The following is a 21,327-nucleotide window of genomic DNA, read 5'->3' as shown; positions in this document are numbered from 1 at the left end:
GAATGTTATCTAGAGGCATACATTTTTTGGGATCTCAACCATTTAATCTTCCTCTGCACTTTTGTTAATTCAGTAAGGGTTGTTTTTGGTAGAAGTAAAAAAATAGTTGAAATTATCAATGACTTCAAGAAGGGACATGCCCTCTCCTCCCCGAGACTGATTTGTACCTTTTACTTTGAAAGATCACAGTTTTTACTTATCTATAGGTAGTTTTATTTTTCTACCCTTCTAATTTCTTTCAGAACCCTGTTGAAGTTTTAGCTAATTAACATAGCTTAAATGACTTATACTTTATTTCATACATTAAAATTAACTCAAGGGAGCAAAAGTAGCCCTGAAGGCTCCTGTGAGCTGTTGGAGGAAGGTTGAAATTCAAAGTGTTTTAGCTAATAAACAAGAAAAGAGATGGCTGTTAACATGGCCTTTTTATACTACAATGAGAGCAGCATTTAAAAAAATCAGAACTATATTGGGAAAGAACAAGGTTACAGAATATAATTGTGTTACCCAAGTTGGCATTACAAAAGACATTTCACAAAGTTAGAATCTGAGATGCTAAAGTAATTGATGCACTGTTACAATAAATGAAAGTAAGTCACAACATATTCTACAGTGTTCCTATTGTGTGCTAGTGTGGCTCTATATAATGACAGTTGATGGCTTGGTTCATTAAGCTTATCAATTTAATTTTCTGCATCTTTAGAGCATTTAGAGAAGCACACCTAAATTAGGAAAATCTATAAAAACCTTTTTTTGTACTCTTAATTTTATTACATAAATATTTTTACACACCATTTAAAATATGTTTCGTTTTGTGGAATGTTAAACTTGCAGAATTGATAGAGTGGGAATTTCTTCTTTATAAATTACTTGAAACCGTTAATTTAGCACCAGTTCATGGAAGTTCCTTCCTGTATCTATGATGAAGGTGTGTCTTCATAGCCTAGCACAGATTTACAGACTAAAGAAAGTAAGCAAACCCAAACTCTCTAATGCTGCAAGCTTGGAGATTTTCTTTCTTTCTTTTTTTCTTGTTTTTTTATTATACTTTTAAGTTCTAGGGTACATGTGCACAACATGCAGGTTTGTTACATATGTATACATGTGCCATGTTGGTGTGCCACACCCACTAACTCATCATTTACATTAGGTATATCTCCTAATGTTATCCCTCTCCACTCCCCCCACCCCATGACAGGCCCCGATGTGTCATGTTCCCCTTCCTGTGTCCAAGTGTTCTCATTGTTCAATTATCACCTATGAGTGAGAACATGTGGTGTTTGGTTTTCTGTCCTTGCGATAGTTTGCTCAGAATGATGGTTTCCAGCTTCATCCATGTCCCTACAAAGGCCAAGAACTCATCCATTTTTATGGCTGCATAGTATTCCATGGTGTATATGTACCATATTTTCTTAATCCAGTCTATCATGGATGGACATTTGGGTTGGTTCCAAGTCTTTGCTATTGTGAATAGCACCACAATAAACATATGTGTGCATGTGTCTTTATAGCAGCATGATTTATAATCCTTTGGGTCTATACCCAGTAATGGGATCGCTGGGTCAGATGGTATTTCTAGTTCTAGATCCTTGAGGAATCACCACACTGTCTTCCACAATGGTTGAACTAGTTTACAGTCCCACCAACAGTGTAAAAGTGTTCCTATTTCTCCACATCCTCTCCAGCACCTGTTGTTTCCTGACTTTTTAATGATCACCATTCTAGCTGGTGTGAGATGGTATCTCATTGTGGTTTTGATTTGCATTTCTCTGATGACCAGTGATGATGAGCATCTTTTCATGTGTCTGTTGGCTGCATAAATGTCTTCTTTTGAGAAGTGTCTGTTCGTATCCTTCATCCACTTTTTGATGGGATTTTTTTTTCCTTGTAAATTTGTTTGAGTTCTTTGTAGATTGTGGATATTAATGCCCTTTGTCAGATGAGTAGATAGCAAAAATTTTCTCCCATTCTGTAGTTTGCCTGTTCACTCTGATGGTAGTTTCTTTTGCTGTGCAGAGCTCTGTAGTTTAATTAGATCCCATTTGTCAGTTTTGGCTTTTGTTGCCATTGCTTTTGGTGTTTTAGACATGAAGTCCTTGCCCATTCCTATGTCCTGAGTGGTATTGCCTACGTTTTTTCCTAGGGTTTTTATGGTTTTAGGTCTAACATTTAAGTCTTTAATCCATTTTGAATTAATTTTTGTATAAGGTGTAAGGAAGGGATCCAATTTCAGCTTTCTACATATGGCTAGCCAATTTTCCCAGCACCATTTTTTACATAGGAAATCCTTTCCTCATTTCTTGTTTTTGTCAGGTTTGTCAAAGATTAGATGGTTGTAGATGTGTGGTGTTATTTCTGAGGCCTCTGTTCTGTTCCATTGGTCTCTGTATCTATTTTGGTACCAGTATCGTGCTGTTTTGGTTACTGTAGCCTTGTAGTGTAGTTTGAAGTCAGGTAGTGTGATGCCTCCAGCTTTGTTCTTTTGGCTTAGGATTGTCTTGACAATGCGGGCTCTTTTTTGGTTCCATATGAACTTTAAAGTAGTTTTTTCCAATTCTGTGAAGAAAGTCATTGGTAGCTTGATGGGGATGGCATTGAATCTATAAATTACCTTGGGCAGTATGGCCATTTTTGCGATATTGATTATTCCGATCCATGAGCATGGTATGTTCTTCCATTTGTTTGTGTCCTCTTTTATTTCGTTGAGCAGTGGTTTGTAGTTCTCCTTGAGGAAGTCCTTCACATCCCTTGTAAGTTATATTCCTAGATATTTTATTCTCTTTGAAGCAATTGTGAATGGGAGTTCACTCATGATTTGGCTCTCTGTTTATCTGTTATTGGCGTATCGTAATGCCTGTGATTTTTGCACATTGATTTTGTATTCTGAGACTTTGCTGAAGTTGCTTATCAGCTTAAGGAGATTTTGGGCTGAGACAATGGGGTTTTCTAAATATACAATCATGTAATCTACAAACAGGGACAATTTGACATCCTGTTTTCCTAACTGAATACCCTTTATTTCTTTCTCCTGCCTGATTGCCCTGGCTGGAACTTCCAACACTATGTTGAATAGGGGTGATGAGAGAGGGCATCCCTGTCTTGTGCCAGTTTTCAAAAGGAATGCTTTCAGTTTTTGTCCATTCAGTATGATACTGGCTGTGGGTTTGTCATAAATAGCTATTATTATTTTGACATATGTCCCATCAACACCTAGTTTATTGAGAGTTTTTAGCATGAAGGGCTGTTGAATTTTGTCAAAAGCCTTTTCTGCATCTATTCAGATAATCATGTGGTTCTTGTCTTTGGTTCTGTTTATATGCTGGATTACGTTTATTGATTTGCGAATGTTGAACCAGCCTTGCATCCCAGGGATGAAGCCCACTTGATCATGGTGGATAAGCTTTTTGATGTGCTGCTGAATCCGGGTTGCCAGTATTTTATTGAGAATTTTTGCATCAATGTTCATCAGGGATATTGGTCTAAAATTCTCTTTTTTGTTGTGTCTCTGCCAGGCTTTGGTATCGGGATGATGTTGGCCTCATAAAATGAGTTAGGGAGGATTCCCTCTTTTTCTATTGATTGGAATAGTTTCAGAAGGAATGGTACCAGCTCCTCCTTGTACCTCTGGTAGAATTCAGCTGTGAATCCATCTGGTGCTGGACTTTTTTTGGTTGGTAGGCTATTAATTATTGCCTCAATTTCAAAGCCTGCTATTGGTCTATTCAGGGATTCAACTTCTTCCTGGTTTAGTCTTGGGAGAGTGTAAGTGTCCAGGAAATTATCCATTTCTTCTAGATTTTCTAGTTGATTTGCGTAGAGGTGTTTATAGTATTCTCTGATGGTAGTTTGCATTTCTGTGGGGTCCGTGGTGATATCCTCTTTATTGTTTTTTATTGCGTCTATTTGATTCTTCTCTCTTTTCTTCTTTATTAGTCTTGCTAGCGGTCTATCAATTTTGTTGATTTTTTCAAAAAACCAACTCCTGGATTCTTTGATTTTTTGGAGGGTTTTTGTGTCTCTATCTCCTTCAGTTCAGCTCTGATCTTAGTTATTTCTTGCCTTCTGCTAGCTTTTGAATGTGTTTGCTCTTGCTTCTCCAGTTCTTTTAATTGTGATGTTAGAGTGTCAATTTTAGATCTTTCCAGCTTTCTCTTGTGGGCATTTAGTGCTATGAATTTCCCTCTACACACTGCTTTAAATGTGTCCCAGAGATTCTGGTACGTTGTATCTTTGTTCTCATTGGTTTCAAAGAACATCTTTATTTCTGCCTTCATTTCGTTATGTACCCAGTAGTCATTCAGGAGCAAGTTGTTCAGTTTCCATGTAGTTGAGCGGTTTTGATTGAGTTTCTTAGTCCTGAGTTCTAGTTTGATTGCACTGTGGTCTGAGAGACAGTTTGTTCTAATTTCTGTTCTTTTACATTTGCTGAGGAGCTTTACATCCAATTATGTGGTCAATTTTGGAATAAGTGGGATGTGGTGCTGAGAAGAATGTATATTCTGTTGATTTGGGGTGGAGAGTTCTATAGATGTCTATTAGGTCTGCTTGGTGCAGAGATGAGTTCAATTCCTGGATATGCATGTTAACTTTCTTTATTGTTGATCTGTCTAATGTTGACAGTGGAGTGTTGAAGTCTCCCATTATTATTGTATGGGAGTCTAAGTCTCTTTGTAAGTCTCTAAGGACTTGCTTTATGAATTTGGGTGCTCCTGTATTGGGTGCATATAGATTTAGGATAGTTAGCTCTTCCTGTTGAATTGATCCCTTTACGATTATGTAATGGCCTTCTTTGTCTCTTTTGATCTTTGATGGTTTAAAGTCTATTTTATCAGAGACTAGGATTGCAACCCCTGCTTTTTTTTGTTCTCCATTTGCTTGGTAGATCTTCCTCCATCCCTTTATTTTGAGCCTATGTATGTCTCTGCATGTGAGATGGGTCTCCTGAATACAGCAGACTGATGGGTCTTGACTCTTTATCCAGTCTGCCAGTCTGTGTCTTTTAATTGGGGCATTTAGTCCATTTACATTTAAGGTTAATATTGTTATGTGTGAACTTGATCCTGCCATTATGATATTAACTGGTTATTTTGCTCGTTAGTTGATGCAGTTTCTTCCTAGCCTCAATGGTCTTTACATGTTGGCATGCTTTTGCAATGGCTGGTACCGGTTGTTCCTTTCTATGTTTAGGGCTTCCTTCAGGGTCTCTTGTAAGGCAGGCCTGGTGGTGACAAAATCTCTAAGCATTTGCTTATCTGTAAAGGATTTTATTTCTCCTTCACTTATGAAACTTACTTTGGCTGGATATGAAATTCTGGGTTGAAAATTCTTTTCTTTAAGAATGTTGAATTTTGGCCCCCACTCTCTTCTGGCTTGTAGAGTTTCTGCTGATAGGTCTGCTGTCAGTCTGATGGGCTTCCCTTTGTGGGTAACCCGACGTTTCTCTCTGGCTGCCCTTAAGATTTTTTCCTTCATTTCAATTTTGGTGAATCTGGCAATTATGTATCTTGGAGTTGCTCTTCTCGAGGAGTATCTTTGTGGTGTTCTCTGTATTTCCTGAATTTGAATGTTGGCCTGCCCAACTAGGTAGGGGAAGTTCTCCTGGATGATATCCTGAAGAGTGTTTTCCAACTTGGTTCCATTTTCCCCCTCACTTTCAGGCACCCCAATCAGACGTAGATTTGGTCTTTTTACATAATCCCATACTTCTTGCAGGCTTTGTTCATTTCTTTTTCTTCTTTTTTCTTTTGGTTTCTCTTCTCGCTTCATTTCATTCATTTGATCCTCAATCGCTGATACTCTTTTTTCCAGTTGATCAAGTTGGTTACTGAAGCTTGTGGATTTGTCACGTGTTTCTCGTGTCATGGTTTTCATCTCTGTCAGTTCATTTATGACCTTCTCTGCATTAATTTTCTAGCTATCAATTCTTCCGCTCTTTTTTCAAGATTTTTAGTTTCTTTGCGCTGGGTATGTAATTCCTCCTTTAGCTCTGAGAAGTTTGATGGACTGAAGCCTTCTTCTCTCATCTTGTCAAAGTCATTCTCTGACCAGCTTTGATCCGTTGTTGGCGATGAGCTGTGCTCCTTTGCAGGGGGAGATGCGCTCTTATTTTTTGAATTTCCAGCTTTTCTGCCCTGCTTCTTCCCCATCTTTGTGGTTTTATCTGCCTCTGGTCTTTGATGATGGTGACGTACTGATGGGATTTTGGTATAGGTGTTCTTCCTGTTTGGTAGTTTTCCTTCTAATAGTCAGGACCATCAGCTGTAGGTCTGTTGGAGATTGCTTGAGGTCCACTCCAGACCCTGTTTGCCTGGGTATCAGCAGCAGAGGTTGCAGAAGATAGAATATTGCTGAACAGCGAGTGTACCTGTCTGATTCTTACTTTGGAAGCTTCCTCTCGGGGTGTACTCTACCCTGTGAGGTGTGGGGTGTCAGACTGCCCCTAGTGGGGGACGTCTCCCAGTTAGGCTACTCAGGGGTCAGGGACCCACTTGAGCAGGCAGTCTGTCCGTTCTCAGATCTCAACCTCCGTGTTGGGAGATCCACTGCTCTCTTCAAAGCTGTCAGACAGAGTTGTTGGGGTCTGCATAGGCCTCTGCTGCTTCCCCTGTTGTTTTTTAGCTGTGCCCTGTCCCCAGAGGTGGAGTCTACAGAGACAGGCAGGTTTCCTTGAGCTGCTGTGAGCTCCACCCAGTTCGAGCTTCCCAGCGGCTTTGTTTACCTACTTAAGCCTCAGCAATGGTGGGCGCCCCTCCCCCAGCCTCACTGCTGCCTTGCGGTTAGATTGCAGACTGCTGTGCTAGCAATGAGGGAAGCTCTGTGGCCGTGGGACCCTCCCGGCCATGGGTGGGTACAATCTCTTGGTGTGCCTGTTTGCTTAAAGCGCAGTATTGGTGTGGGAATTACCTGATTTTCCAGGTGTTGTGTGTCTCAGTTCGCCTGGCTAGGAAAAGGGATTCCCTTCCCCCTTGCGCTTCCCAGGTGAGGCAGTGCCTCGCCCTGCTTCAGCTCTCGCTGGTCGGGCTGCAGCAGCTGACCAGCACCGATTGTCCGGCACTCCCCAGTGAGAAGACCCCAGTACCTCAGTTGAAAATGCAGAAATCACCGGTCTTCTGTGTCGCTCACGCTGGGAGTTGGAGACTGGAGCTGTTCCTATTCAGCCATCTTGCTCCGCCCTTCTACACACTGCTTTAAATATGTCCCAGAGATTCTGGTATGCTGTGTCTCTGTTCTCATTGGTTTCTAGGAACATTTTTATTTCTGCCTTCATTTTGTTATGTACCCAGTAGTCATTCAGGAGCAGGTTGTTCAGCTTCCATGTAGTTGAGCAGTTTTGAATGAGTTTCTTAGTCCTGAGCTCTAGTTTCATTTTACTGTGGTATGAGAGACAGTTTGTTATAATTTCTGTTCTTTTACATTTGCTGAGGAACGCTTTACTTCCAACTATGTGGTCAATTTTGGAATAAGTGTGATGTGGTGCTGAGAAGAATGATTATTGTGTTGATTTGGGGTGGAGAGTTCTGTAGATGTCTATTAAGTCTACTTGTTGCAGAGCTGAGTTCAATTCCTGGATACCCTTTTTACTTTGTGTCTCATTGATCTGTCTGATGTTGACAGTGTGGTGTTAACCTCTCCCATTATTATTGTGTGGGAGTCTAAGTCTCTTTGTAGATCTGTAAGGACTTGTTTTATGAATGTGGTTGCTCCTGTGTTGGGTATATATATATTTACGATAGTTAGCTCTTCTTGTTTAATTGATCCCTTTACCAATGTGTAATGGTCTTGTTTGTCTCTTCTGATCTTTTTTGGTTTAAAGTGTGTTTTATCAGAGACTAGGATTGCAACCCCTGCCTTTTTTTGTTTTCCATTTGCTTGGTGGATCTTCCTCCATCCCTTCATTTTGAGCCTATGCGTGTCTCTGCACATGAAATGGGTCTCCTGAATACAGCACACGGATGGGTCTTGACTCTTTATCCAATTTGCCAGTGTGTGTCTTTTAATTAGAGCATTTAGCCCATTTACATTTAAGGTTAATATTGTTATGTGTGAATTTTATCCTGTCATTATGAAGTTCGCTGGTTATTTTTCTCCTTAGTTGATGCAGTTTCTTCCTAGCATCGATGGTCTTTACAATTTGGCATGTTTTTGCAGTGGCTGGTACCAGTTGTTCCTTTCCATGTTTAGTACTTCCTTCAGGAGCTCTTGTAGGGCAGGCCTGGTGGTGACAAAGTCTCTCAGCATTTACTTGTCTGTAAAGGATTTTATTTCTCCTTCACTTATGAGGGTTAGTTTGGCTGGATATGAAATTCTGGTTTGAAAATTCTTTTCTTTAATACTGTTGAATATTGGCCCCCACTCTCTTCTGGCTTGTAGAGTTTCTGCCGAGAGATCTGCTGTTAGTCTGATGCGCTTCCCTTTGTGGGTAAGCCAGCCTTTGTCTCTGGCTACCCTTAACATTTCTTCCTTCATTTCAACTTTGGTGAATCTGACAATTATGTGTCTTGGAGTTGCTCTTCCCGAGGAGTATCTTTGTGGTGGTGTCTGTGTTTCCTGAATTTATATGTTGGCCTGCCTTGCTAGGCTGGGGAAATTCTCCTGCATAATATCCTGAAGAGTGTTTTCCAACTTCATTCCATTCTCCCCATCACTTTCAGGTACACCAATCAGACGTAGATTTGGTCTTTTCTCATAGTCCCATATTTCTTGAAGGCTTTGTTCATTTCTTTTTACTCTTTTTTCTCTAAACTTCTCACTTCATTTCATTCATTTGATCTTCAATCACTGATACCCTTTCTTCCAGTTGATGGAATTGGTTCCTGAAGCTTGTGCATTCATCACTTAGTTCTCGTGCCATGGTTTTCAGCTACATCAGGTCATTTATGGACTTATCTACACTGGTTATTCTAGTTAGCCATTCATCTAATCTTTTTTCAAGGTTTATAGCTTCTTTGTGACGGGTTTAAACTTCCTCCTTTAGCTTGGAGAAGTTTGATCATCTGAAGCCTTCTTCTCTCAACTCATCAAACCATTCTCCTTTCAGCTTTGTTCCATTGCTGGTGAGGAGCTGCCTTCCTTTGGAGGGGGAGAGCTGCTCAGATTTTTAGAATTTTCAACTTTTCTGCTCTCTTTATTCCCCATCTTTGTGGTTTTATGTACCTTTGGTCTTTGATGATGGTGACGTACAGGTGAGGTTTTTGTGTGGATGTCCTTTCTCTTTGTTGGTGTTCCTTCTAACAGTCAGGACCCTCAGCTGCAGGTCTGTTGGAGTTTGCTGGAGGTCCACTCCAGACCCTGTTTGCCTGGGTGTCAGCAGCGGAGTCTGCAAAACAGCATATATTGCTGAACTGCAAATGTTGTTGCCTGATTGTTCTTCTGGAGACTTTGTCTCAGAGGGGTACCTGGCCGTATGAAGTGTCAGTCCACCCCTACTGGCGGGTGCCTCCCTGTTAGGCTACTCGGGTGTCAGGTACCCACTTGAGGAGGCAGTCTGAGTGTTCTCAGATCTCAAACTCCGTGCTGGGAAAACCACTACTTTCTTCAAAGCTGTCTGTCAGGGATATTTAAATCTGCAGAGGTTTCTGCTGCCTTTTGTTTGGCTACGTCCTTCCCCCAGAAGTAGAGTCTACAGAGGCAGGCAGGCTTCCTTGAGCTGTGGTGGACTCCACCCAGTTCCATCTTCCCAGCTGCTTTGTTTACCTACTCAAGCTCAGCAATGGTGGGTGCCCCTCTTCCAGCCTCACTGCCATCTTGCCATTAGATCTTAGACTGCTATGCTAGCAATGAGTGAGGTTCCATGGGTGTGGGACCCTCTGAGCCAAGTGTAGGATATAATTTCCTGGTGTGCTGTTTGCTAAGAAAACTTGGAAAAGCGCGGTATTCAGGTGAGAGTGACCCGATTTTCCTGGTGCTGTCTGTCACAGCTTCCCTTGGCTAAGAAAGGGAATTCCCTGACCCCTTGCACTTCCCATGTGAGGTGGTGCCTCGCCCTGCTTTGGTTCTCGCTCATTGGGCTACACCCACTGTCCTGCACCCACTGTCCGACATGCCCTAGTGAGATGAACCTGGTACCTCAGTTCAAAATGCAGAAATCACCCATCTTCTGCGTCGCTTACACTGGGAACTGTAGACTGGAGCTTTTCCTATTCAGCCATCTTCTTAGAGATTTTCTATATGAGAGGGATCCCTAAAGTCTGAGAAAGAGGGGAATGGGAGGATTTTTTATCTGTGACAGAAGGTAAAGTTAGCAAGACATGGGCTTAGAACCTACATTAGAATCATCTTTGTTGCAAGTTGTTCCAACTAAATTTTCTTACAGAAATATATCTGATTTAGTACTGAAAAAGAAAATGAGGACACAGGATTTATTTTACAGGATAACTTGAAAGCTAATTTACTGGTTGCTGGTATTCCTTCAAGAGGTGGGAGACCTTTTCTTTTATTTTTTTTTTTTGAGACGGAGTCCTGCTCTATCGCCCGGGCTGGAGTGCAGTGGCCAGATCTCAGCTCACTGCAAGCTCCGCCTCCCGGGTTTACGCCATTCTCCTGCCTCAGCCTCCTGAGCAGCTGGGACCACAGGCGCCCACCACCTCGCCCGGCTAGTTTTTTGTATTTTTTAGTAGAGACGGGGTTTCACCGTGTTAGCCAGGATGGTCTTGATCTCCTGACCTCGCGATCCTCCCGTCTTTTCTAATAGCACCCTCCTATCCTCCCCCTTGGTGAGAATCATCTGCTATGGTGAGTCACAGTCACTGATAGGAGTAAGTTACATCTCTTAGGTGAGTTGGGGTTAAAAAAATAGTTTCAGCTTTCTTTTTTTCCACAGGATTGCCAAGCCATATTTACTTTCTGAAATAAAAGGAATCATTGAAAACATCACTTGACTTTAGTTTAATCAATATCAAATAACTGTATTGGAGTATTTTAAAAGAAGATGTAGGTACAGACAACTTATAAAAGTGAATAACTTGCAATATGAAATTGCCTTTTTTGATGGAAGCACAATGTTCTTATACAATGTTCTTTTCACATTTCATAGTTCTCTGGCATTTATTATAAGGAACAAAGCATTTCTGGAATGCTCATTTTAATTTCAAAGCCCAGGCTATTCTATGGAAAACATTTGGCACATGGAGGATCTGAACAATAGAGGAGGAATGTGCAGTGGGAAGCATCATGAATTGTGGCACTTAAAATATATTCCGAGGGAACATTTCATACAGTGATACTTATTCTTTGTTTTAAACAAAGATTTTAAACTAGTTTTTGTAATTTGTCTTAATCTGGACAAATACCTTTTAACTCTCAATATATAAATTAGACTGATAAGAGTGAGATATTTGCCTTTTGGAATTTGTGAAAACCCATGTAATAAATCAGGCTTATTATTCTTATATAATCCATGATGAAGACACATGATCTTATTCAGCTGCTTGTAAAGCATACAGAATGTGGTTTGTTAACTGCCTTCATCACATTTAGCATGGGGGGCCCCGAGAGTAAGATACACTTAGGTCCAGAGAGAATACCTTTGATAAGGTTTCCCATAACGAATTTTCCGCACCTACGTCGGGAACAAACTAGAAAATATACATGAAATGCCAACAAATATTTGTGTCATATTATGCATTTTACAAAATACTTTACCTTATTTGACCTTCCCCAGTCTTGTAGGATAATAATGATTATGCTTATTTTCTAAGAGAGGAAACAAAGGCTTGCCACAAGACATTCCACTCTGGGTGATGAACTTGGAAATAAAGCAAATTAGAATGAAACAGAGGATCTATTGGGTAAAGGGAGGAGGGTAGGAGGGCAGACAAAAATGATTTTCATCCACATATTTCCCCCATAGCTTCTTAAGTTTTTTTTAGTTCGTTGATAAAAACTGGGTCCAGATATCCAAGTAAACAAACATCGAATGCTGCATAAACAACCAACAAGGAAAATCTCTGGGGGCTACTGCACAGGAAGCATTATGCAGTTTGCTGTCAAAGATGTGGTGCGTGATTACCATGAGCTTCCACTATTTCATGACATGCAGCAGCTTAGCTTTCAACAGGAGTTTCAGGTCTTCTATTTTAAATATTAGATACAAGTTGTTTTTTTCCTTTCTCTCATTCCTCTATGATGGTGATTTTAAAGCTTTGTTTATAAAAATTTAATCCAAAAGTTGTAATTGTGATCCAAGATTTAATTGAGTGGGTGTTTTTTGTTTTTTGTTTTGTTTTTTTTTTGAAATAGAGTTTTGCCCTTGTTGCCCAGGCTGGAGTGCAATGGCATGATCTTGGCTCACTGCAACCTCCGCCTCCTGGGTTCAAGCAATTCTCCTGCCTCTGCTTCCTGAGTAGCTGGGATTATAGGCAAGCGCCACCACGCCCGGCTAATTTTGTATTTTTAGTAGAGACGGGATTTCTCCATGTTGGTCAGGCTGGTCTTGAACTCCTGACCTCAGGTGATCCGCCTGCCTTGGCCTCCCAAAGTGCTGGGATTACAGGTATGAGCCATCATGCCCAGCCAGAAATAGGTGTTTTTAAATAATGTAAGTCAGTATGATGTTTTTGTTTCCAAATACAGAAGCTTAATTTTTGTCTTCAAATAATGTTCTTATTATGAGTTTGTTCTTGTATTTGTTAAGATTCATTTCTTTCTTTTTTTCCCCAAGCTTTATTAACTTAAAATTGACAAATCAAATTTATAGATATTTATTTTGTACACTGTGATGTTTTGATATATGTATGCATTGTAAAATGATTAAATCAAGCTAATTGACACATTTCTCACTTCATATACTTGTGGTGAGGAGTTTGTTCAAGTTTTACTACTGGAAGAATGCTCTAGAAACCTGCGTATGTGTGTATTGTTTTAATTACAGAAACTTCATATAAAAAATATAGAACTTTGATAAAACAGTCAAAAATGAGAGCAGGAAATTATTTATCTCCAAAATATCAAATAATTTTATAAGATAAAATTTATACTACTTTTTAGCCAGCAATCTACATTAAGAGGGAGCCAAAAATAATTATAATTAAGTCAGTATTAGTCTACTTAGGCTGAGAATAGAGATAACTAATATTAGGAGAGGGAGAAACATTCTGAATCATATAAAACAGCGGTTGCCTCAGGGGACAAAGGCCAAATCCTTACTATGTCCTACTTTCTTGCCCTTTGTAAACTCTCAGATTTGTCTCCTACACTTTCCCCTAACTCGTTTGGCCTCTCAAACAGGTCTCACTCAAAGTCCCCTATCAAGAGGCCTTTCCTGACCACCCCGATCCCCACTCTTTCTCACTCTGTTCCCTCCCCCAACTTTATTTTTCCTCCTAACATTTACTGAACCTTACATTTTTTATTTGTTTATATGTTTATTGTATGCTGCCAACATTAAGAATGTAAACTCCTTTTTTTGTTGTGTCTCTGCCAGGCTTTGGTATCAGGATGATGTTGGCCTCATCAAATGAGTTAGGGAGGATTCCCTCTTTTTCTATTGATTGGAATAGTTTCAGAAGGAATAGTACCAGCTCCTCCTTGTACCTCTGGTAGAATTCAGCTGTGAATCCATCTGGTCCTGGACTTTTTTTGGTGGGTAGGCTATTAATTGTTGCCTCAATTTCAGAGCCTGCTATTGGTCTATTCAGGGATTCAACTTCTTCCTGGTTTAGTCTTGGGAGAGTGAAAAGAGAATTTTAGACCAATATCCCTGATGAACATCGATGCAAAAATTCTCAGTAAAATACTGGCAAACCGGATTCAGCAGCACATCAAAAAGCTTATCCACCATGATCAAGTGGGCTTCATCCCTGGGATGCAAGGCTGGTTCAACATTCGCAAATCAATAAACGTAATCCAGCATAAAAACAGAACCAAAGACAAGAACCACATGATTATCTGAATAGATGCAGAAAAGGCTTTTGACAAAATTCAACAGCCCTTCATGCTAAAAACGCTCAATAAATTCGGTATTGATGGACCGTACCTCAAAATAATAAGAGCTATTTATGACAAACCCACAGCTAATATCATTCTGAATGGGCAAAAACTGGAAAAATTCCCTTTGAAAACTGGCACAAGACAGGGATGCCCTCTCTCACCACTCCTATTCAACATAGTGTTGGAAGTTCTGGCTAGGGCAATCAGGCAAGAGAAAGAAATCAAGGGTATCCAGTTAGGAAAAGAAGAAGTCAAATTGTCCCTGTTTGCAGATGACATGATTGTATATTTAGAAAACCCCATCGTCTCAGCCCAAAATCTCCTTAAGCTGATAAGCAACTTCAGCAAAGTCTCAGGATACAAAATTAATGTGCAAAAATCACAAGCATTCTTATACACCAGTAATAGACAAGCAGAGAACCAAATCAGGAATGAACTTCCATTCACAATTGCTTCAAAGAGAATAAAATACCTAGGAATCCAGCTTACAAGGGATGTAAAGGACCTCTTCAAGGAGAACTACAAACCACTGCTCAGTGAAATCAAAGAGGACACAAACAAATGGAAGAACATACCATGCTCATGGATAGGAAGAATCAATATCGTGAAAATGGCCGTACTGCCCAAGGTTATTTATAGATTCAATGCCATCCCCATCAAGCTACCAATGAGTTTCTTCACAGAATTAGAAAAAACTGCTTTAAAGTTCATATGGAACCAAAAAAGAGCCCGCATTGCCAAGACAATCCTAAGTCAAAAGGACAAAGCTGGAGGCGTCACACTACCTGACTTCAAACTATACTACAAGGCTACAGTAACCAAAACAGCATGGTACTGGTACCAAAACAGAGATATAGACCAATGGAACAGAACAGAGTCCTCAGAAATAATGCCACACATCTACAGCCATCTGATCTTTGACAAACCTGAGAAAAACAAGAAATGGGGAAAGGATTCCCTATTTAATAAATGGTGCTGGGAAAATTGGCTAGCCATAAGTAGAAAGCTGAAACTGGATCCTTTCCTTACCCCTTATACGAAGATTAATTCAAGATGGATTAGAGACTTAAATGTTAGACCTAATACCATAAAAACCCTAGAAGAAAACCTAGGTAGTACCATTCAGGACATAGGCATGGGCAAGGACTTCATGTCTAAAACACCAAAAGCAACGGCAGCAAAAGCCAAAATTGACAAATGGGATCTAATTAAACTAAAGAGCTTTTGTACAGCAAAAGAAACTACCATCAGAGTGAACAGGCAACCTACAGAATGAGAGAAAATTTTTGCAACCTACTCATCTGACAAAGGGCTAATATCCAGAATCTACAAAGAACTCAAACAAATATACAAGAAAAAAACAAACAACCCCATCAAAAAGTGGGGAAAGGATATGAACAGACATTTCTCAAAAGAAGACATTCATACAGCCAACAGACACATGAAAAAATGCTCATCATCACTCGCCATCAGAGAAATGCAAATCAAAACCACAATGAGATACCATCTCACCCACTTAGAATGGCAATCATTAAGAAGTCAGGAAACAACAGCTGTTGGAGTGGATGTGGAGAAATAGGAACACTTTTACACTGTTGGTGGGATTGTAAACTAGTTCAACCATTATGGAAAACAGTATGGCAATTCCTCAAGGATCTAGAACTAGATGTACCATATGACCCAGCCATCCCACTACTGGGTATATACCCAAAGGATTATAAATTATTCTACTACAAAGACACATGCACACGTATGTTTATTGCGGCACTATTCACAATAGCAAAGACTTGGAATCAACCCAAATGTCCATCTGTGACAGACTGGATTAAGAAAATGTGGCACATATACACCATGGAATACTATGCAGCCATAAAAAAGGATGAGTTTGCGTCCTTTGTAGGGACATGGATGCAGCTGGAAACCATCGTTCTTAGCAAACCATCACAAGAAGAGAAAACCAAACACCGCATGTTCTCACTCATAGGTGGGAACTGAACAATGAGATTACTTGGACTCGGGAAGGGGAACATCACACACTGGGGCCTATCATGGGGAGGGGGGAGGAGGGAGGGATTGCCTTGGGGAGTTATACATGATATAAATGATGAATTGATGGGTGCTGACGAGTTGATGGGTGCAGCACACCAACATGGCATAAGTATACATATGTAACAAACCTGCACGTTATGCACATGTACCCTAGAACTTAAAGTATAATAATAATAAAAAAAAAGAATGTAAACTCCGTGAAAGCATGAAATGCATTTCTTTTCCATCATCCAGAACAATGTAAAAAATAGATGTTCAGTAAATATTTAACATAGAAATGATTTGATGACCGGGGTAGTTGAAGAGAGGGCATTTTAACGTCTATATTTTGAAATTCAATCGCTAAGGCTCTCACTTCAATTTTTAGTTGGGAACTCCATGGTGGCTCCTGCTGCTGTTCTTGGTGCCATGACTTGACTTTTGTAGGTGTACCGACAGCACTGGAAATGAGTCATGTTACTGTGAAATACAGTTGATCTTTGAACAACACTGGTTTGAACTATGCAAGTTTAAATTTATTTGGAATTTTTTTCAATAAAAGTTACACCAAGTGTGCCTGCCTCTTCTGCCTTCCCTTCCACCTCCTCCATCTCTTCTGCCTCTTACACCCCCGAGGCAGCAAGACCAACCCTCCTCTTCTTCCTTTTCCTCAGGAATATGAATATGATGAGGATGAAGACCTTTATGATGATCCACTTATTGATTTATTTATTTATATTTTCTCTTATGATTTTCTTAATAACACTATCTCTAGCTCATCTTATTGTAAGAATACAGTTATATAGTACATATAGATACAAAATCTGTGTTAATCGACTATTGTTATCAGGCTTCTGGCCACCAGTAGGCTATTCGTAGTTCTGTTTTTGAGGAGTCGAAAGTTATGCTCAGATTTTCAACTGCATGGTGGGTTGGTGCCCCTAACCCTTGAGTTGCTCAAGGGTCAACTGTACTGTCTTTTGTTCTGGGCTGTAATATCACAGGACTATGTTCGCTTTACAATTTGTCAATGGAGAACTTTGTATTTTTTCAATTTTAGGTTACCACACTTGTAAACTGTCCCCAGAACCCTTCCAGCAGGAAAAAAGGACGTTCGAAAAGAGCCAGTATCCTTCTAGCTTCTGTGGAGGAAGCAACTTGGAATTTATTAGACAAGGGAGAGAAGATTGCCCAGGAAGCTACAGTTTTAAAGGATGAGCTTACGGCTTCACTTGAGGAAGTTCGCAAAGAAAGTGAGTACTCTAGTCCTGGTCAGGAGCAAACTGCATATCTTTAGGGTGTTAGTCACCAAATTAGATCTGTGAGTGTTTTGTTTTTGTTGGCTCCAGTTTTTTAGTCTTTTGCAGAGCTGTGAGGAGCTAGCTGTGGGAGGCAGAGTGGCTCATTAGACAGCTCCAAGGCTCAGTCCCACTCCAGGCTCTTCTTTTTAGTTGCTCAGTCCCCGCAGGCAATTCCTGTTCCTCCTCCGCCTTGACATAGCTTTTCCATAATAGACAAGGAGAAAAGTACCCTTTTTTGGTCATAGGATATAGTGAGAAATGACTAATGAAGCTGAAGATTTATTTGTCTATACATAAATAAGTTATGAAGTTCCTTGTAAACAGCTGGGAAATAGAAGTTTCAGACCTGACCATCTCAGAAGTACATTTTTAACTTTGCAAATTTCTGGAGGTTTAGATTTCCTAAACTTTTTAAAAAATGCTTTGCATAAACTATGCATGAGTCAAGTTGCTGCTTTGTTGATATTACATAATCTAAGCATATATTTCATCTTTTTGCGATCTTTATTTATAATACAGCAATTTTCTAATGAATTTAAGTCTAAACTGTAGGATAGTTTTAAAATAATTGCTGAATATTCTTTGGTTAGTGGAATGCTTTTGTATATATCAGCTTTCTGCAAGTATCTATTTTGGGAAGAAAAGGAAAGTTAAATTTTCTTGTTCAGCTTTGTAAAAGAGACTTGGGATTTTTAAATATTTTTCTCCCTCAACCCCCAACATAACTTTAAGAAAATCAGGAAGCCTTTGCTAATTAAATAATTAAAATGAATATTAAAATGAATAACTAGTAACAGTAAGCTTTATGTCACATGTATGATACAGGGGATTATTTGTTATATACTTAAAAAAATTTTTGGCCGAGCATGGTGGCCCATGCCTGTAATCCTAGCACTTTGGGAGGCCAAGGCAGGTGGACCACCTGAGGTCAGGAATTCGAGACCAGCCTGCCCAACATGGTGAAACCCCATCTCTACTGAAAACACAAAAATTAGCTGGGCGTGGTGGCAGGCGCCTGTAAACTTGGGAGGCTGAGGCAGGAGAATCACTTGAACCCAGGAGGCAGAGGTTGCAGTGAGCTGAGATCGTGCCATTGCAATCCAGCCTGGGGGACAAGAGCGAGACTTCATCTAAAAAAAAATTATATTTATGTGAATTTATTTTTAAAATAAATTTTATTGTGTATATTTAAGGTATACAACATAATGTTAATGAAATACATATGAATAGTAAAATGCTTACTATAATAAAGTAAATTAACATATTCTTAATCTCACAGTTACCCATTTTTTTGGTGTGTGCAGCAGGAGCATCTAAATCTCATTTAGCAAAAATCCTGAATTCAATATTATTAGCTCTAGTCTTCATGTTGTGTACTGGATCTCCAGAGCTGTTCATTATTCATAACCGCAACTTTGTATCCTTTGATCTGCACCGGCCCATTTCCTCACTCCTGCCCCCAGCCTCTGGTAGATACTGTTTTATTCTCTGTGTCTGCCTATATGACTTCCTTAAACAAAGATTCTACATATAAGTGAGATTGTGCAATAGCTTTTTATGTCTAGCTTATTTCACTTAGCATGATGTCCTCCAGTTTCATCCCTGTTGTGACAAATGGCAGGATCTCCTTTTTTCCGTTGTATGTATAGACCAATTTATTTATCCATTCATCTGTTGATGGACGCTTAGGTTGTTTTCATATCTTGACTATTGTGAATAATGATACAGTGAATACGGGAGTACAGATATCTTTATGAAGTGGTGATTTCCTTTACTTCAGTGTTATACCCAGAAGGGGGATTGCTAGCTCTTAATGGTAGTTCTAATTTCTTTAGGAACCTCCACACTGTTTTCCAAAATGGCTACACTTTGTTATATATATTATATAGAATTTATATTTTATACACATTCTTCAGACAATATATAGACACATAATGTGCAAGATAATTTGAAATATATTTGTTGTTTTTCCCTGCTCCCTACCAACAGAGACCCATGCTTTGTCCTTGTTCTTGATCATCATCTTAGTCACCAAGCCAGTTTAGACTTTCATTCCACCCTCCCTTCCAATTAATGTCTAAGTTCAATGAACTTTTAAAGACTTTTCTAAAACTTTTATTTCAGGTTCAGGGTACATATGCAGGTTTGTCATATTGGTGTCATGGGGGTTTGGTGTATATATTCTTTCATCAGTCAGGTTCAATGAATTTTTTCTCCTTGTTGTCTCTCAGATCTGTTCCTTCTACTCTATTTTTAACATTGCTTCGTGGATTCAGGGTTATTGCATTAGCTTTCCTCCATAGTAAAATCAAATCAATCTTTTAAAAATGAAAATATGTTCATTTTACTTCTCTGCTTAAAATCCTTTTTAGTAGCTGTTGGAGGATCAGGGGAACTACCTTTTTCAATGAAGTTCAAACTTTAAACCTACCTCCCAAAGCATTTCATGATTTGGCTTCTACCATTATCTTGCACCTGATTTCCTGTGACTGCTCCTCCCTCAAATATTCCTCCAAACAGGAACTCTCAGTTTCTTGAATGTTCCATGTTGCTTTATGCCTGTGTGCATGTGTTACCAGCTACAGTCATACCTTACTTAACAATGGGGACATGTTCTGAGAAGTACATCCATATGTCATTTTGTCATTGTGTGAACATCATAGAGTATACTTACACAAACTTAGATGGCATAGTCTACAACACACCTAGGCATCCTAGACTACAAACTTGTACAGCATGTTACTATACCGAATGCTGCAGGCAATTATTAATATAACATAGCAGTAAGTATTTGTATACCTAAACATGGAAAAGGCACAGTAAAAATATGGTATAAAAAAATTTAAAAATGGTACACCTGTGTAGGGCACATACCATGAAGGGAACTTGCAGGACTGGAAGTTGCTCTGAGTGAGTCAGGGAGTGGTGAATGCCTAGTATCACTGTAGACTTTATAAATACTATACACTTAGGCTACCCTAAATTTATTTAAAAATTTTTTCCTTCTTCAGTAGTAAGTTAACCTTAACTTACTGCAACTTTTTAACTTTATAAACTTAAAAAATTTTTAACTTTTTGACTCTTTTGTAGTAATACTTAGATTAAAACACATTGTACAGCTGCACAATAATATTTTCTCTTTTATGTCCTTATTCTATAAGTTTTTGTTTTTTAAATTTTTATTTTTTTTTTTTACTGTTTAAAGTTTTTTTTTTTTTTTTTTTACTAAAATCTAAGACACAAGTACACACATTAGCCTAGGCCTACACAGAATTAGGGCTGTCAATGTCACTGCCTTCCACTTTCATATCTTGTCCCACTGAAAGGTCTTCAGGGGCAATACCACGCATGGGAATTTTCATCTCCTATGTTAACAATGCCTTCTTCTGCAAGTGTTACCAAAACCCACAGGCGTTGCACTACAATGTTGCTATGGCTGTGAGGTCACTAGGCAATAAGAATGTTTCAATCTACTATAATGCTATGGGACCACCATCATGTATGCATCTGTTGTTGACCGAAATGTTGTTATGCAGAACGTGACCATATTCCTGTCACTTGGATTGCCTTTCTAATTCAGTCAGTTCTTGCTCATGTAGTAAAGCTGAGCCCAGGTCATCTTTTCCAGGAAGTGTTTACTGATCCCTGGATGCTGATTTAGAGGTTTGTCTTCTGTGTCCTCACAGACTCTGAGCATCTCTCATTCATGACAGTAACCACCCTGTACAGTGAACATTGATGTGCTTGTTTAGTAAATCGTGACTGTTAGTTAATTTATTGAGCATGGCAGGTACCAGGTGTTATTTGATTACCAATGCCTGACACATCACAGACACCTGTTAAACATTTGTTAAATATATTAAAAAGTTGAAGCATCCTTTTGTCACTTTATATTATAAAATTTTATAATAGTCTTATCTTTGCTTTTACTCTCATAATTACAGTTTCTCTGTTGATTCTTTGGTAAGGGATATGAGCCCTATCCTTACATTGTTTCTGTAGGAAAATGTGATCTATTTGACAACGTAATTTCCATAAACTGTCTGGTAATAAGTATGTAAGACATCAGTCA

General features: G+C 39.3%; 1 protein-coding gene across 3 annotated transcripts in view; it reads left to right on the top strand.

Annotated features, from left to right (window-relative positions):
• The window catches only part of CTNNA3 (catenin alpha 3), a 1,783,100-nt gene that overhangs the window by 66,876 nt on the left and 1,694,897 nt on the right, over positions 1-21,327 (top strand). For all 3 annotated transcript variants that reach the window (XM_030941008.1, XM_030941007.1, XM_030941009.1), the window contains exon 3: positions 17,015-17,207. In XM_030941008.1, the coding sequence (XP_030796868.1) occupies positions 17,015-17,207 (193 nt within the window). The remainder of the gene's footprint in view (positions 1-17,014; positions 17,208-21,327) is intronic.

This window comes from Rhinopithecus roxellana, chromosome 11 (assembly GCF_007565055.1).
Source record: "Rhinopithecus roxellana isolate Shanxi Qingling chromosome 11, ASM756505v1, whole genome shotgun sequence".
Classification (NCBI taxonomy): Eukaryota; Metazoa; Chordata; class Mammalia; order Primates; family Cercopithecidae; genus Rhinopithecus; species Rhinopithecus roxellana.
The sequence above is the reverse complement of the archived record's forward strand: the minus strand, read 5'-3'. Positions and strand labels throughout refer to the sequence as shown.